This window comes from Rhagoletis zephyria, unplaced genomic scaffold (genome assembly GCF_001687245.7).
Source record: "Rhagoletis zephyria isolate East Lansing unplaced genomic scaffold, Rhagoletis_zephyria_1.1 Rzeph_scaffold_12888, whole genome shotgun sequence".
Classification (NCBI taxonomy): Eukaryota; Metazoa; Arthropoda; class Insecta; order Diptera; family Tephritidae; genus Rhagoletis; species Rhagoletis zephyria.
This window is the reverse complement of record NW_016169961.1, coordinates 1-16,546: the sequence shown is the minus strand read 5'-3', so window position 1 is coordinate 16,546 and position 16,546 is coordinate 1. Positions and strand designations below refer to the sequence as shown.

General features: G+C 38.1%; 3 protein-coding genes across 7 annotated transcripts; all 3 read left to right on the top strand.

Annotated features, from left to right (window-relative positions):
• The first annotated feature begins 43 nt into the window (after positions 1-43).
• On the top strand, positions 44-3,188 carry LOC108377875 (glycerol-3-phosphate phosphatase-like). 5 transcript variants are annotated; one of them, XM_017634164.1, is made up of 4 exons: positions 49-302; positions 836-1,175; positions 1,990-2,638; positions 2,702-3,188. In XM_017634164.1, exons 2-4 carry the CDS (start codon positions 1,079-1,081, stop codon positions 2,877-2,879), a joined length of 924 nt encoding a protein of 307 aa, XP_017489653.1. In that variant the 5' UTR covers positions 49-302; positions 836-1,078; the 3' UTR covers positions 2,880-3,188. The 5 variants fall into 5 exon arrangements, with proteins under 5 accessions (XP_017489658.1, XP_017489656.1, XP_017489653.1 ...); XM_017634165.1 differs by having other exon boundaries at positions 49-322; XM_017634166.1 differs by lacking the exon at positions 49-302 and adding an exon at positions 402-718.
• Positions 3,189-3,274: 86 nt separating this feature from the next.
• LOC108377874 (glycerol-3-phosphate phosphatase-like) lies at positions 3,275-4,889 on the top strand. The gene is made up of 4 exons (XM_017634163.1): positions 3,275-3,635; positions 3,732-4,380; positions 4,454-4,639; positions 4,681-4,889. Exons 1-3 carry the CDS (start codon positions 3,419-3,421, stop codon positions 4,632-4,634), a joined length of 1,047 nt encoding a protein of 348 aa, XP_017489652.1. The 5' UTR covers positions 3,275-3,418; the 3' UTR covers positions 4,635-4,639; positions 4,681-4,889.
• A 4,217-nt stretch (positions 4,890-9,106) lies between these two features.
• On the top strand, positions 9,107-10,780 carry LOC108377873 (phosphoglycolate phosphatase 2-like). The gene is made up of 3 exons (XM_017634162.1): positions 9,107-9,581; positions 9,838-10,495; positions 10,600-10,780. Exons 1-3 carry the CDS (start codon positions 9,485-9,487, stop codon positions 10,778-10,780), a joined length of 936 nt encoding a protein of 311 aa, XP_017489651.1. The 5' UTR covers positions 9,107-9,484.
• Positions 10,781-16,546: the final 5,766 nt, after the last annotated feature.

Genomic DNA, 16,546 nt, shown 5'->3' with positions numbered 1-16,546 from the left:
CAACAAAAATCAGCTGTTTGGAATACGAGAAGAACGGTGGATAAGTAATAATAAAAAATACCAACAAAAAGCCGTCAATTTATTGCATTTTGCCATTGTGCATTCATAAAATAATAACAAAGCAATAAAAATAAAAAATGCATATGTTGTGAGTGGAGAATTGAAGCGCGCATGTACAGAAAATTTCTATAAAGAGTGGAAAAGCAAGCGGAAAATCTGGAAACGAAAACGTCGACAGGAGTGTCGATATACAGACAGCCGTGGTAAATTGAAGGAAGCGATAAGCGATAACCAAGTGCAAGGTGCGTCAAAGCTGAAAAGCGTAAGTTCATTAATAAAATTGTATTAGATTCAAGTGGAAAATTCTAATGGTAATATAACGGAGAATAAAAGTTAACGCCAAGTATTGCCCAGCTTAGGCTTTAGAGTTATAGATAGCATCACCGGCGGCGTGGCACAGTTGTTGAAAATCAATAAAAGAGTCGCAAAGTGCCGTGGCACGTGTTGGTACACCAGACAAACGGGAGGGCCATTGTCTTCACACCTATGTAGACACATACCCAATACGCACGTTTGTATCGTAGCGTCGTATGGAGCACGCGTGAGAGCGGCAACAGCGGCTGATTAGCCCCGGACTGGTTGGTTGACTCATTGAAAATTTGGAATATGAAACGCGCCGCTCCGCCTTTGCCGCTGTGTTCTCTGACAGTTGCTATTGGTACGCTCTGCTTTCGCGAACATGATCGTGAAGGGCAAATGAGCAAAATAAAACGAGATTTTTTATGTGTGTTTTTTTGTTTTAATAAAAAAGTAATGCAAAAACTTTTTCCTATAGAAACGGTTTGCGGCAGCGTTGGTTGAAGTGTTGAAATTGGCGGCAGCAGCAGACGGTGGTAGTATTAGCAGTCAGCAAAACGGCTAGTAAGGAGGCTTATTCGTGATATTAGTGAACTGTTAGTGTAGAGCACAAAAGCGTCAGGATTTCATTTGATAATTCCATATTTGGAAGGGTGCCAATTATACCGACAACACGGGTAACCAAGTGATTAGTAGCACCTTTAGACGACACACTAAAAACATGTACAAGCAAACCTGTACGAATCTGCTGGAGCTACCGCCGGAGAAGGTCAAAGAATGGTTGGATGGCTTCGACGCTGTCATCACCGATTGCGATGGTAAGTGCAGGCGACGCTTAGGAAGTATAAGACTGTAGAGAATAGTGCAAATGTTTTGACCTTAAAGGTCACTTTTATTTTTCATTATCAATGTGTCGGAAATTTTTGTATGTAGTATTTTTGTGGCTCTTATGAGTTTTATTCGGATTCTCACAAATAATGAGGTAACATTGCGTAATTCTTGACGGTGGCGGCTTTCCATACTTTTCACGACATTGTTGTGTGTTTGGTGGGGAAATTTCGCCCGCGATTCGATGACGTACAATCAGTTTGTACGTGCCTATGCTTGCGAGGTTTATTCAAAGCAAGAAGAACAACAAAATACAATGGAAAAATAACTAAATGAGTGTAATATGTGGCGTGCGAACAAATGGTCAAGGTGTCTACTCTAGGGCAATGACAATGTCACGACCGCAAATAAACATGCATGTGTATGTACTTATGTATGTAGATAATAATTATAATAAATTGGAAATGCTTACTCATGATAAAACTCGTACAGAATTGAAAAACACTCTTCAAAAAACTCTNAACATGCATGTGTATGTACTTATGTATGTAGATAATAATTATAATAAATTTGAAATGCTTACTCATGATAAAACTCGTACAGAATTGAAAGACACTCTTCAAAAAACTCTTTTATCGAAGGCAAAAAGAAAACGGATTGAGCCAATTTTGTGTGCCTAAATTTCCCTTTTTGTACCCATACAAAATCCGCGAATTTGAAACATTTTGTAAAATTTTTCTGGCGTTCCTGTCCTTATCTATTCCTTCTCGATTTTATTAATTTTTCAACACATTCCACTTCTAGGTGTCCTCTGGGTATATAGCAATGTCATTGAAGGCGCTGTCGACACAATGAATCGCTTCAAAACCATTGGCAAGAAGATATTCTTTTGCACCAATAATTCAACGAAAACCCGGCAGCAATTGCTGGAGAAATCGCATAGCATGGGTTTCGATATTACCGCCGAAGGAATGATCTCCTCAGCACATTCAACTGCTGCTTACTTAAAAGCGCGTAATTTTCAAAAGAAAGTGTATGTGATAGGAGCTGGCGGCATAACAGGCGAACTAGACGCCGTTGGCATCAAGCATAGCGACATAGGACCCGATGTAATGAACGGCACACTAGCCGAATATCTAGCGTCAAGCTTTTGTAAAGATGCCGAAATTGGCGCCGTGGTTGTGGGCTTCGATGAGCATTTTAGTTTCTGTAAAATGATCAAAGCCGCTTCATATCTGGACAATCCAGAATGCTTGTTTATTGCGACAAATACAGATGAACGTTTTCCTATGCCTGGCATGGTGATACCCGGTTCGGGTAGTTTTGTGCGCGCGGTGCAGACATGTGCAGAGCGTGAACCCTTCGTGATTGGAAAACCCAATCCCAGTATTTGCGAATGGTTGATAAATGAAGGTACAATCGATCCGGCCCGCACGTTAATGATTGGTGATCGGTAAGTGCCCCTATGGTGATAGGGTTATTAGTAGCAAATTGTTTAACTGTTTTCTTATTTTAGCTGCAACACTGACATCTTGCTTGGCTTCAATTGTGGTTTCCAAACGCTGCTAGTCGGCACGGGCATACATAAGTTGAACGATGTTGAGGCGTGGAAGAATTCAGATGATCCTGAACAAAAGAAACTCATACCCGATGTGTTTCTGCCCAAATTGGGTGATTTGCTGTCATTTATGTAGTGTTAGTTATACGCAGGTAGTGCAGGAACGACAGAAATAGGATCTAAAGCTGCGGCACACAAATTTGCTACTAATACTTATACTTTGCTATTAGTTTGGTATCGAAATTAGTTCAATCTTTATATAAAAAAAAATATATTTTAACTATTGTACATTTACATGCTTATAAACTTTAATATGTACATTTGTACGTACATATATCAGCGTATTCTAATAATTTATATTTGTAAATTAATGTTTTGCATTGCTGTCCTACAATACAATGTTCTTTTGTACAAATAGTGTTATGGAAGATCTACTACAAAAAAAGGAAAAATTAAATAAATAACAAAAATAAATTACAAAAACTATTGTAAAAAAATGCAAAATAACAAATAGTTATAAAGGGGTTATTTCCTGGTAAGCAATTCGGCCTTATCGCAAATCAGTTCAAATAGTGTGCAAAGGGCATCGCAAAACCAGACTGTTTACACTCTATATATTACCTCCCATTAAAGTTTGCATGTTCAGAATAGTTTCAGACCTACAACGCGGCGACAATGTCAGATGCAGCGCTAGCAATTAGAAATGCAGTAAACGAGAAGCATGTAGATGGCGGCAAACGCTATTATTTATATAAGTGCATCAGTGACAAAAGCACGCGCCATCCGATCGAAAATATGTACAAAGGAATTTGTGCAAATCTGCTGGAGCAACCAAAGGAAACTGTCCTGCAATGGTTGAACAGCTTTGATACGATCATCAGTGATTGTGATGGTAAGGATATTATTGAATACGTACTAGTTTCTTAATCCGTTTAAATAATTGTCCATCTAGCTACTAACACCTCATGTTCTCTCTCCCTCCCTACAGGTGTTATTTGGCTCGGCGATACTGTCATCGAAGGCGCTGTGGACACTATGCGCTACCTAAAACAGTCGAGGAAGAAGATTTTCCTCTGCACTAACAATTCAACGAAAACGCGCCAACAGCTATACGAGAAAGCACACTCTATGGGTTTCGATATTCCTGCCGAGCAAATAATCTCCTCGTCGAATTCGGCCGCATCCTATTTAAAGGCACACAATTTCCAGCGAAAAGTCTATGTGATAGGCACTGCAGGTATTGCCTCCGAACTTGATGCTGTGGGCATAAAACATACTGGCGTCGGACCCGATGTAATGTCAAGCAGGTTAAGCGAGTATATAAAAGGTGGCTTTTGTAAAGATTCCGATATTGGTGCGGTGGTTGTGGGCTTCGATGTACATTTCAGTTTCTGTAAAATGATTAAGGCAGCAGTTTATTTGGATGATCCAAAATGCTTGTTCATTGCTACAAATACAGATGAACGTTTTCCCATGCCTGGCATGGTTATACCCGATGCGGGTAGCATTGTGCGTACTGTGCAAACGTGTACAGGACGAGAGCCTGTAGTGATAGGCAAACCGAATCGTCGAATTTGTGAGCATTTGATTGAGAATAGGATCATAGAACCGAGACGTACGCTCATTGTGGGCGATTGGTAAGTGTTGCATAGGAAAAGACTTTTGGTTGGTGGAAAAAATTGTATTCTTCTCGTCTTTTTTGTATGTTAGTTGCAGCAGTGACATTTTGTTGGGCTTTAATTGTGGTTTCCAAACTATGCTCGTCGGGACGGGCGTAAATCAAATGAATGATGTTGAGTTGTGGAAGAAATCCTCTGATCCTGAACACAAGAAACTCATACCCGATGTCTTCTTGCCGAGATTAAGTGACTTGTTGACATTTATCAAGTAGAAGAGCGATGATTTTTTTTTTTAGAATTTAAGCGAAATATAACTTTAGTTGATTAAAATGCCTATTCATAAGGATTAAAACACGCTTATATAAACACTTAAAATTCAAAATGCATAACAGACTAAGCTAAGTGATTATTAAGAATATTCGGGAAATATTTTATAATTTTGTAGCTGCTGGTTTCAGTGAAAAATGTATAATAGATTTTTACATACACAATTATGTTAAAAAAAATATTTGAAATTCTTATCAAAATGAGCTTTTAATACATTTTTATTAATTAAAAAGAGATAAGTGGTTTTTAATTTCATTAAGTAAAAGATAGCCAACAAAAATAATTATTCGACATGCATATGCAGCTAATTACATCGTAGGGAAAAACTTAAGTTTTCAAATGACACAAAAAACGCCAAAGCACGTAAACTTAAAATTGAGTCGTAGATTACGAATCTGTATTCTGTTTTTCTGGATCAGATCATTTTCTCGAGATATTTGAATTTTTTTTGTTTAATTGTGCTATCTCGTTAAATTGGTTTAATTTTTATTTAGGCCTGTTTGTCTACAAAAAATAAAAAATCAAAATGCTAACGAAGAAAATCGATGGATAAATAAAAAAATTGTGAATGGTCGAATGAAAATGCGTAATAATTTTTTTTTTTTTATGAAATATGAGCAGGAAAAAATGTTACTCATACGCCATCTATGAGTGTGTTATTTTTAAATTGTTGTTGTTAAAGATTGATTTTTTTCATTCACATTTGAAGCTTAAAATTAAAACATCTTCGGGAAAATAAGCTGATCTAGAAAAACAATCTGTAATCTACGACCCAAAATTAAGTTTTCTTGTATCGGGGTCTTTTAGTGCCATTTAAGCGTTGCTGCAGTGTTATCATTTGTTATTCTAAAATTAAATTATATATTTCTGCATATACTATATACATAAATAAATGCTACACAAATTAATGTAGTTACATCTACAATTTATATGTCATGCCCTTTTAGTCTGCCGACTATATTGATGTGTACATCGATTTCGATTCATTAGGCACATTATTCAGGTGTTTACTTACATCAACATTGCAGTAGTTATTAAAAAAAATAAGTACACATGTTTAAGGTGTTTTAACAGATAACCTTAATAGATAACGAAATAAACGAATCCAAACTACAAAAGGGCTCTACTATATATGTATGTATGTATTACTGTGTATGTATGTACATACATACATATGCTCCCCTATGGAGCAGCTTTGAAATTATTTGCAAGTTCGAATTATAAAAATTGTTGGCATTTTAGGAGCTCGTTATCTCATTTAGTCAGGAGCAATCAGTTTGTTCTAACATATTTTATAAATGGAAAATTTTACAAAATTCACCGCAAAAAATAAAAGTACACACGAAATTGTAGTCAAAACTATCAATGACGCGATTCATAAATATGTACATATGTACATATGTATATGATAATAAACAGTGTTTTCCGACTGACTATTAAAATAATGCTTTAGCTCTTAGTGAAGCTCAGGTGCTAAAGCTTAGTGTGAAGCTAATACAGAGGATTCAGAAAGACACTTCGCGCTAGAGTCCGACCGATTCCCAATTTTTGCCCGATGCCGATTCCTAAAAAAAAATTGCCTGAATATAAATTAATTCAAGAGCAAATGTTTTTGATAAACTTTTAAAATAACATTACAAAACAAATAATAACCATTCAAGCATCTATTCACTTATTTATGTACAAACTTAAATATGTATTAAAAGCAGTATATCGCCTATGCATACATATCATTACAATACTTTATAGTAGTATGCACTTCTAACCACCACGGCTACGGCGGCCGTACATATGTATTTACAGTGGCGGTCAAAAATGGATGAATGGTATTTACAATATTTTTCAAGCTAAAATTTTTTTGATATTTGTTTTATAAAGATATGGCTCATGCCAAGGCACATTAAACAGGTAGTATCAGTAGAGCAAAAACAACATTTGCGTGTATTTTGTTGTTGCTTCTGGTATCGAAAGTGTCAAAAACTGTTCTGAATTTTTTTTTCTAAATCAAAGCGTGCCATGTGAAATACAAAAAATTATAAAAAATAAAAAATTGAAATTGGAAAAAATTAAAATTGATGCAACTTTCTTTCCTAGTAAATTTGTTTGCTTCTCGAAGCATTGATCCATCCTTTGCAAGGCCCAGTAATCAGCGGTCGTGCTGCTGAGTTGGGCGAACGTTCCAAAAGCTGCTATTCAATCGCTTGTTTTGTATGGAAAAAGGTTTCACATGCAAATGGATTTTAACAATTCAGAATTTTTGTGAGAAAAAATTAAAAATATTTGACATTTTCGAGACCAAATAATTTGAAAATAAATCAAATCAGCTGCTCTACTGATACTACCTGTTCAATGTACCTTGGCTCATGCTTTAACAAAAACTATATAAATCGCACTTTCAAACTTTATACAGAACTTAGAAAAATTCCACAAACATTTTTTTTTAACATGAATTTTTAGACATTTTTTGGGTAGGCAGTTAACAAGTGAGCGGCTAAAAAATCGCATTGATATTCAATTTTTTATTTTTTTACTGACGGCTTTTACGGTTTTTTTCATATCATTATCTGATGGAATTCACTAAAAAGTCTACTCTTGTTAGGAAGCCTACTCTAGCGCTTAACGCTATGCCCACTATCGCACCTGTTGACATAGCGGACAAAGTCAGCGAAGTTCGTCTTGCCATTAAGCTAAAAATATCTGGCTTCTCATTCAACCCGGCGTACGAGCACTCGAAAATTCTTTAAAGCTTCGACTTCTTACGGGAAGCTGATGGCTAGGAGCGCTCCGAAGCTGGCCCAAACAGATCCGTCGGCTGCCCCTGGAGTTGAGGTCCAATAAATTTCTTCACGGATGGATCGAAGCTGAAAGGCCGAGTTAGAGAAGGTATTTTTCTGTCAGGAACTCTCAATAAATCTCATTTTCAGGCTGTTGGATATCTGCAGCGTCTTTGAGGCAAAGATGGTAGCTATAAAAGAGTCAGTCGATTTCCTACGCACCAGTGGTTTGAAGACTAGAAGGGTAAATATTAGGATAGTTAGTTCCGGGATCCCCAAAATCCCGAGATTCCGGCATTTTTAAGTCCCGAAAATCCCGAGATTCTTGGCAAATAATCCCTGGATTTTCGGGATTTGTAACTTGCACTAATGGCAATAATAGAAACTACGTTTCTTGACCAGTATTGGCCATTTATTTTTTTATTTAATAACATTTTTTTTTTTATAAATGTCTAGCTCGTTATACATATAACACCGTGGGATAGTAAATTTTACACACAAAAATTAATATTCGAGAAACTATGGGCCAAATATTGTAAAATTGTGTTTTTAGTTTTTCACTTTGACGACAGTAATTCAAAAATGATTTAAACATTTCAGTGAAACGTGCTTTGAGAAGAAGTATATGCATCAAATTAAGGAGGAATTTCGGTGGAATCCAATCAGATTAAATTTTTTGGTGCATAAGGACTGGTAAATATTGAAAATGGCCTTTTAAAATTTTATCCTTGAAATTTCGCAATATTTGTTTCGAATTTCGTACTCCTAACTTTATCAGCTTAAAAATTACCTACTCGTCCTTGTGAATCCAAAAAATTTGAAAAAAAAAAAATATTTTTTAATCCCATTAAATTTTTAGGATCTTATCTTTTTATTTTTATTTCTTTTGTCTATTTTCCAATTAAAATTTCTTTTAGTTTTTAGATTTTGTAATTTTTTTTAATCTTTAAGTATTATTTTTTTCTTTTTTGATTGAATTTTTTCTTCATCTAAATTAAATTTTAGATTTTATTGTTTTAATATGAAATAAGTATTTTTTTAAATTTAATTTTTAAAAATATGTATATTTATTTTCGCTTTATTTTAATTTATTTTATATTTTTTTCTTTTATTTATTAGTTGTCACTTTTTTTTTAAGGAAAATATATATATATACATTTTTTATTTAATTTAATAAGAACAAAAAATGAATGAAAGCGAACAGCATAACACTAAGGCCTCCTCGTTAGCAGATCTTTCAATAAGTTTTTCGAAAGACAGTAAAGAGCTTTCAAGATAGTTGGCCGAATTGACAATTGCCTCACGAAAGACTTCTGTCTTGCGAAAGACTGTGATGAGTTGAAAGGCAGCTGCTAGAATTGCCCTGTTAATATCGTCACGGATTCCTACTGCTGCAGCTGCTTGTAGGAAGAGGCCCGATATTCGGCATTCGGAGTGGACATCAGCTGCCCGCGGAACTTTGTTTTAAGCACCAACCGCTCCTCTTAATCTAACACAGATTATCTGTAGTTAGCGTTCAAGAAAATTTAATTAATGTCCAAGTGAGCCCTAGTCATAGCCGCGTTAAAAGTGGACACATTTTTTTTTTGCTGGGTAGGTGTGTGCTGTTATTTATGTACATACATATAATTTTATGGCTTTCTACATACAACTATATGCACATGAATGTATGTATGTATATATGCTGTCTCCTCTACTTTATACTGATCAGCTGTTACTCCAGAGCCCTCTACCCGATCCCCCTGCTTTAATAAAAACTTTTGCATAACTACTAAGTACATTAAAATTCGCTCATTCTTCCACTCTCTCACAGCAGTTATCTACATACATTTTATTGTTGATTCTGCAATTTAGTAAATGATTTATTAAATTATTGATACGTTGTTCTTTACGGTCATTTCAAGCACAAAACTCCGCGTTGCTGCTCAGTGAAAAGTTCGTGTGGCCAAAAAGATAGGAAATACGAACAAACAAAATTTTTATTTATAAAAAAAATAATTTCAAAGTACCACAGACAAGAAATGTTCAAGAACAACCCGAAAAATTTGCTGGAGCTAACAAAAACCGATACCGAAAAGTGGCTTAACAGCTTCGACACAATACTCACGGATTGCGATGGTGAGCGTTGGTGAAGTATTTTATGAGTTTGTATTTACTTTTCGCAAGCGCTAACAAAAAGTCTGCCAGATAGTGAAAGTGCTGAGCGAGTGTGTCTCATATATAACTAAGAGAATCCAAAAGCGCAAAAGCGAAGAGGTGACGCACTGACAAGAAAGTCTCTTTGACGCTACTTACTTACTTAGCATAAACGCCAGCAAGCCAACCTGCTGGGTTACATTTGTAAATTCTAAATTTCTTTTTACTCCCAATTCAGGTGTGCTTTGGCACGAAGGCATCGCCATAGATGGTGTACCCGAAGCTATCGCATTGCTGAAGGCGCGCGGCAAACAAATCTACTTTGTCACCAATAACGGTATTAAGACCCGCCGTGATATATGGCAGACAGCGACTTCGATCGGCTACGACATACCCGAAACTCGCATTATTGCGCCTATTCATGCTATTGTAGAGTATCTGCAAGCGCGAAATTTTCGCAAAAAAGTTTACATCATCGGCGCTGAAGCTATAAGGCAGGAGCTAACAGAAGCGGGCATAGAAAGTTTTGGTCCCGGTCCGGATATCCTACAAGGTAAATTAAGTGACTACATCGCCCAGCAAGTGGCCGCACAATCGACTGATGAGGTTGGCGCTGTCATTGTGGGTTTCGATGAGCACATCACATTTCCCAAAATGTTGAAGGCCTCCAATTTTCTGGGCTCAAATGCAGCATGTCTATTCATGACTACCAACACCGATGCGGTACATCGTTATCCAGAATTTCGTATACCTGGTACGGGTGCGCTTTTGAGTGCCTTGGAAACGACGGTGGGACGTAAGGCGCTGCAGTTTGGTAAACCTAATCCGGGGATTTGCGAGGAGTTGATTAAGTCAGGCAGATTGGTGGCCGAGCGGACGCTCATGATTGGAGATGTGTGAGTGAAATATGAATTTAATCAATGTTAACGGGGGAAGGCCTTGTGCCGTGCAGTTTTAGTAAAGAATACTAAATTTATATGATGCTTGTTGGGTTTTTCAGCTGCAAGGTTGACATTTTATTTGGCCACAATTGCGGTTTCCAGACTTTATTAGTTGGAACTGGCCATAACAGTGAGTATGAACTGGATGAGGTGCTGCAAACCCCCGGTGAAAACCAACGCTATTATGTACCCGATTTTTTCATACCCTCATTGGGAAATTTAACAGAATTAATTTCCTAATCTGCGTTTTTGTTGAGAATAAATTTTGAAGCTATTGTAGTCTCATTGTGTTTTCATTTTGAATCCAGGAATTATGAATCTAAGCAATTTAGCGTTCTTGGGATCCCTTTGCGTGCTGGAGGTACAAGGAATAATACCTGAAAGGGATACTTGTAAAACGATACGGGAGAACTTAATTTATACACTGATGGTTCCAAACTTGAGGGTGGCATACTGGGGCCGGAGTGTGTGGACCTAGATTTCAAAAAAAGCGTTCCAGGCGCAAATTTTCGCAATTGTGGCAACAATAAACATCATGTCGGAAAGCCAGACAGCTTACAGTAGTATACCTTTGCAAAAAAAGTACTCGGAAAAACTAGGAACCAACAACAGAGTAACTTTGCGGTAGGTTCAGAGCCATGAGGGCTTCGAAGGCAAAGAAAAGTCTGAGAAAAGGGCAAAAGGCAGTCCAACAGATTCATAACTCCCACTCGTGGAATCTCTGAGCAGCTGCTTACTCTTAGCAAAACTCTCGCCGGATACCTGACAGGGCTCTGCAAACTGAGGTACCATCTACACAAAATTGGGCTCTCTGAGGAGACGAAATGCAGGTTTTTTTTTGGGTAGGAGGAGAAACCTCAGAACATATGTTATGTGATTGCCCGCGTATAAATCGATTTAGACTAATAGATCTTGGAGGCTTAATGCCTAAATATTTATGAACATACATATGTAAACTTTCAAGATTTTATATATTTAAATCAAAAATATAACAATCTTACCGCAACTTTTTTGAAACACTATTTCGCCTCTTCCAATTGAATGCTTCTATTAAGTTCACTTATCTGGCGAAGTCCACGAATTAAACTGGTGCTATGGTCAGGATATGGAAGGCAATAGAAGATATAGTTTTCTTCTTGTTACGAAATGGTATCATAATCGAGAATCAAAAGCGTGGATGTCTTTAGGACCGAATCGCTAAATCAGCCTGAATTGTTCGACGATATTCAGATCTTAGCTTTTTTACGGGCACTGTCTAATAATAAAAGTTTCATCAGCGCTGCAGCTGTTGTTCTGTTGACTGATAACCAGTAATTTTGACCTTCTATTTGATTTAAACTATGCGGACTCCAGTTTTTCGATCAATCCTATATTTCAACGAGCCAGGTCTGGATTACCTTACGGATGAATCGAAGCTGAATGAGAAGGTTGGGGGAGTTGTCTTCCGCGAAGAACTCTCCATTAATCTAAAATTTAGGCTTCCGGAATAATCCTGCGTTTTCCAAGCAGAGATAGCCGCAATAAAGGCAGCTTCGGATTGTTTGTTTTCCAGTGTGACAGCTTTTAAGGACACCATCACGGCTCTTGGCTTCTTGATCGTTCGTTCGAAAACAGTGGAGGATTGTTTGACTCCCTTTTCGACTGCATCGGTTTACTACTGTATTAAGCTTATTTGAGTTTCGGGTTACAGAATAATCATTGGAAACTGCATGGCCGATGAACTGGTAAGACAGGGAACCCTTGAGGAAGTGCTCCCCTGACCTTGTGTTTGCCACTTCTGAACACGTAGCCAGCTCAGCGGGTGCTAGGCGAAGACTTTGGAATATAAGGAGCCTAAAGCCTTCTGACCACCTGTAGACCGGAAGCGGTCCATTGCACTTTTGGGATTTCTTGCTATTGGTTGGAGTTCTAACAGGTCATTGCGTGATAGGTTAGAATGAAGTAAGGCTTCATATCATCGAATACCCTAAGTGCACCAACTGCGTGGAGGCGTTTAATTCCGCGCTTTGATTTGTTGCCATATATTGTGTCATACATGGAGTTATGTACTTTTAAGAATAAATATAAGCGTAGGTTGCTTGGCTCCTATTTGGAAGGAGTTGCGTGGTAATCCTGCCTATTACGATATCCGACCGATGCCATCCGCACGGATCTAATCAGATTCGCACTGTCAGAATAAGCGAGGGCAAAGGATTAGATTCGTGCGAATGGTATCTGTCTGACCGGAAAAGGTCTGTTTCCGAGGGATGACATTCTCATGAATCTAATCCTTCTCACTCGCTTGTTATGACAGTGCGAATCGAATTAGATCCGTGCGGATGGCATCCGTGGGATGCTACCAAAATAATTACAGATTAGATTTGTCTACTTCAATAATGTTAAACTTCTTTTATTGTACGAATGTTTAGTACATTTAAATTTTTTCTTACATTATTACTTATCCAAAATAAAGCTAACGGTAATATTTTAGCCATTAGGCAGTTTACGATTATTTTCTAGCTTCTTAACAAAAGAGTTGATAATTTTAATACATTTCATTATCATTTATTAAATTTATGCACATATTTATTATTTTACCTTCGGCCCGTGTTACTCAGACGGCACTGTACACAATCTTCACTAATACTAATGCACTTTCCTCATTCACACAATCCTATGCATAATTTTGAAACATTGGGCCTCCGGACTGAGCAGTCCACCACTCGAACGCACACTGGACTGGGCAGTCGACCGAAAACAGGTTTCAGTTTTCTATAAATTAATTACGCTTGATTGTGTTAGTGCATGGTGGCATTTGTAAACAAAACGAAATACAAAACATGTTGTCTATGTGTGCGTGTCAGTCCACCGTCAATCCGCGACTGAAATGAACGAGGTAATCTCGAACTCTCTTCCCCCTCTTATCCACACAAAACCGGTTTTAGGCGGACTGAGTAGTCCAGTGTGCGGAGGCCCATTAATAAGCTCTGTGGCCTCAAAACTGCACACTGTACTTTTGAAAATGCTAGAGCTTTGTGACATTCAAACTGTTCAAACCGTTAACGAGTTAAAGCTAAACTGTTTCATCACATTGGAATTTAATAAATTGTGTTTTCTTTTGTCGTATGACACTTCTTAAGTAAAATTTTATTTAATTACTTAAATGCTTACATCAACTAATTGTAATTACTCTTGTATCTTTATTTTTTTTTTAATTTTTTTTTTTCTTTGTCTGTGCTTTTTGTATTTTCCAAGTCCTTTTTCAAGTTTCTATTTAGATATTTTCCTTATTTTAGCAATTTAGTTAAGAAGAAATTAAATTTGCAGTTGTTAAGCAAAAAACGTGTTTAAGCAATGACAGAGAGCAGACGTAAGCCTCTTGAAATTTGTTGTTTTCCAGTTTTTTTATCAATGTAAACGGCAGCATTTGTTCCTAAATTTTCTCTTTCTAAAAATATGTTTTTGATTTAAATAATTTATCATCACACCAAATTCGTACTACCAGCATTTAGCAAATTAATAAGGTTTTATTCCAAATAAGTAAGTGATGCTACGCCCCTTACACGCTGCTCCATTGCCATTCGTTTGATTTCCTCTCGGACTTGCTCTAAATTGCTAAAAGGTAACATCAGGTGGTCGTTGGCGTATTCGCTAATATTCGTGAGCTGCGCGACAAATAACCATACCAATAGAATACATTGATGAGTAGAAAGAGCATCGGAAAGACGATACGTGATGCGCGATCGATTTTCGAAACGGAATTGTACTGCGGCACACGCTTACCTTTGCGACGCGCCTCTAACTCTTCGCGTCGATAGAAGGACATGCGTCTCTTGCCGGAGGCACGATGTGGAGTGGGTTCTGAATGGAGAGAAGAAGCAAAGAAATTTTTGTAAACGGGGCGTGGATATAACAAAAATTTGTGCCATTTGAAATTGTCACATGAAAAGTACTATTACTATTTTTATAAACACAAAAAAAAATTTACATTAAATGCCCCGTGAAAACACGGCGTTAGGTGATTCCTTCAATGGGAAAACTTGTGCTGGTATTCAGTAAGTAGTGCTTTCTCTCAAAATAGTTTTTCACCACGAGTGGTGAATGAAGACTTGTGCTAGAATAACAACTAAATATGTACTACCTACTAAACAGCTTGCATGAGATTTCCCTGGAAATTATGTTTTGAATTAAGTTTCATTGCAGTCATCAGTTCAGCGTGAAATTCAATGGCGTTTTCTTTTCGACAAAAAATGTTACCCTTTTGTTGCCTTCTTCTTTAGATTTGTGCGCAGAGGGCAATGAGTAGGCAAGGAAACGCCATACGTCTGTAATGATTTCCACGTGCTCTGGAAGTTGTTCTGTAGAAGATTTGAATGCAACTGAATGCACTAAACGGCTGCAGGCTTCCAAAACTGTAGCTTTCATAGATATGGGCTTCTTACTGGCTGCAGCGACAGGAGGAACGAACAAAGCAGATAGACATGTACTGAAAGTAGTAATAAGACGACGCTGAGGTCACGAAGTATAAATTTTTCCGAGCTACAAAAAGACACAAGGAAAATAAGTCCTCCGTTCCCGACGGTGTTCCTAATTTAGTTTTGAAACTGGCTCCCACCAGTTTTCTATCTGCATTCACGGATCTATTTAACGCATGCCCAGCGGAGGGAACATTCCCATCACTTTGGAAGAAGCAAATGTTGGTATTGCTGCCTAAACCCGGTAAACCACTAACGGAACCTTCCAGTTAAATGCCCATATGCCTTCTCGATGCGGAGGGAAAAGTCCTTGAACCTGTTATATGCAACCGTCTCGAAAACAAGGTCCAAATTTTGCTTCCGAAAAGGGAGATCTATCATTCACTCAGTAAACATTGTTACCCAGCTGGAACGCGACGCAATCAGTGGCTCGCGTTGGTCCGGAGGTTCTAAGAAATGGGTTCAATTCGGCGAACCGGGCAAAAATCCTAGACGCACTGGTTCATATCAGGGTAGCTTTGTACCTTAGAATGCTCATAAAAGCTACTTAGAAGACCGTTCGGAGTACGAAACCTCAGCAGGTGTGAAAAGTCGAAAAATCTCAAGCGGCGTTCTCCAAGACTCTGTGCTTGGACTTTTGTCTTGGAACATTATGCACGACGGAGTTCTTTGCCTTAAGGTACCCAAGGCGACCGAGGTAATTGGTTTTGCGGACGACATCGTGGTTGTAGTTACTGGGAAACACTTAAGCGAAATTTGCGATAAAGGCAATAAAGCCATAGAAGCCGTACAATCGTGGCTTCAAGAAAAAAATGGCCTTAAGCTGGAGGAGCAGAAAACGGAGGCGCCTGTTTGGCACAGCGCATTGCAACACTCATCGTACTTCCGCGGTGTGAAATCATCGCCACAGATTATGTGCCCTTCAGGTATGCTGTGCGTTCGAAGCAGTCTCGAACGAGGCAGCATTGGTTGTCGCTAGAATGTAGCACATCGGGCAGCAGCAAAGCTTTTTGGGAGCGAAGTTGAAACTTCCAAGGCAAAAGATGCCAGCACGCTAGCCCGGCAAAAATGGGACAACTCGCTGTATCCCGGATACGAATCGCTGGCTTGACAAAACGTACGGCGAAGTAGACTTTTACTTAACTTGTACTTATACCGGTTTAAACATGACTCTGATCCTATAGGCGACCACTGCGGAGGGGATGTTATAGAAGATGTAAACTATGTGTTCTTCGAAAGGCGCATTTTGAGGATGCAAGACGGCTGATTCGCCGAGCTTTTGGAGGAAATCACTCATCCGAATCATTCGTACATGCAGCAAAACAGTAAAAAACAGTAATGAAAAGATTGGGGGCCTTTGCAAGACCAAGACGTAGCAACGGCGACTAAGCGCCTTCCCCTCCCATGGAGTTATGCTTGGCGGCAGTCTCATGGGGTGCGGAACTTGACGAAAACAACGGACCTATCCTGAATTCAAGATTTTATCCACCTTTTACTAACTGCGAGTATATTCTATTTCCTAAGTTCGCAGTTGCGAAAATATTACGAAAAG

What these genes read in the sequence shown, in the direction of transcription:
- LOC108377873 (XM_017634162.1), top strand. Translation starts at nt 9,485, where the DNA reads ATGTTCAAGAACAACCCGAAAAATTTGCTGGAGCTAACAAAAACCGAT. An exon ending in AATACTCACGGATTGCGATG is followed by an intron (nt 9,582 to 9,837) that starts GTGAGCGTTGGT and finishes CTCCCAATTCAG; the next exon opens with GTGTGCTTTGGCACGAAGGC. An exon ending in ACGCTCATGATTGGAGATGT is followed by an intron (nt 10,496 to 10,599) that starts GTGAGTGAAATA and finishes TGGGTTTTTCAG; the next exon opens with CTGCAAGGTTGACATTTTAT.
- LOC108377875 (XM_017634164.1), top strand. Translation starts at nt 1,079, where the DNA reads ATGTACAAGCAAACCTGTACGAATCTGCTGGAGCTACCGCCGGAGAAG. An exon ending in TGTCATCACCGATTGCGATG is followed by an intron (nt 1,176 to 1,989) that starts GTAAGTGCAGGC and finishes TTCCACTTCTAG; the next exon opens with GTGTCCTCTGGGTATATAGC. An exon ending in ACGTTAATGATTGGTGATCG is followed by an intron (nt 2,639 to 2,701) that starts GTAAGTGCCCCT and finishes TTCTTATTTTAG; the next exon opens with CTGCAACACTGACATCTTGC.
- LOC108377874 (XM_017634163.1), top strand. Translation starts at nt 3,419, where the DNA reads ATGTCAGATGCAGCGCTAGCAATTAGAAATGCAGTAAACGAGAAGCAT. An exon ending in GATCATCAGTGATTGTGATG is followed by an intron (nt 3,636 to 3,731) that starts GTAAGGATATTA and finishes CCCTCCCTACAG; the next exon opens with GTGTTATTTGGCTCGGCGAT. An exon ending in ACGCTCATTGTGGGCGATTG is followed by an intron (nt 4,381 to 4,453) that starts GTAAGTGTTGCA and finishes TTTGTATGTTAG; the next exon opens with TTGCAGCAGTGACATTTTGT.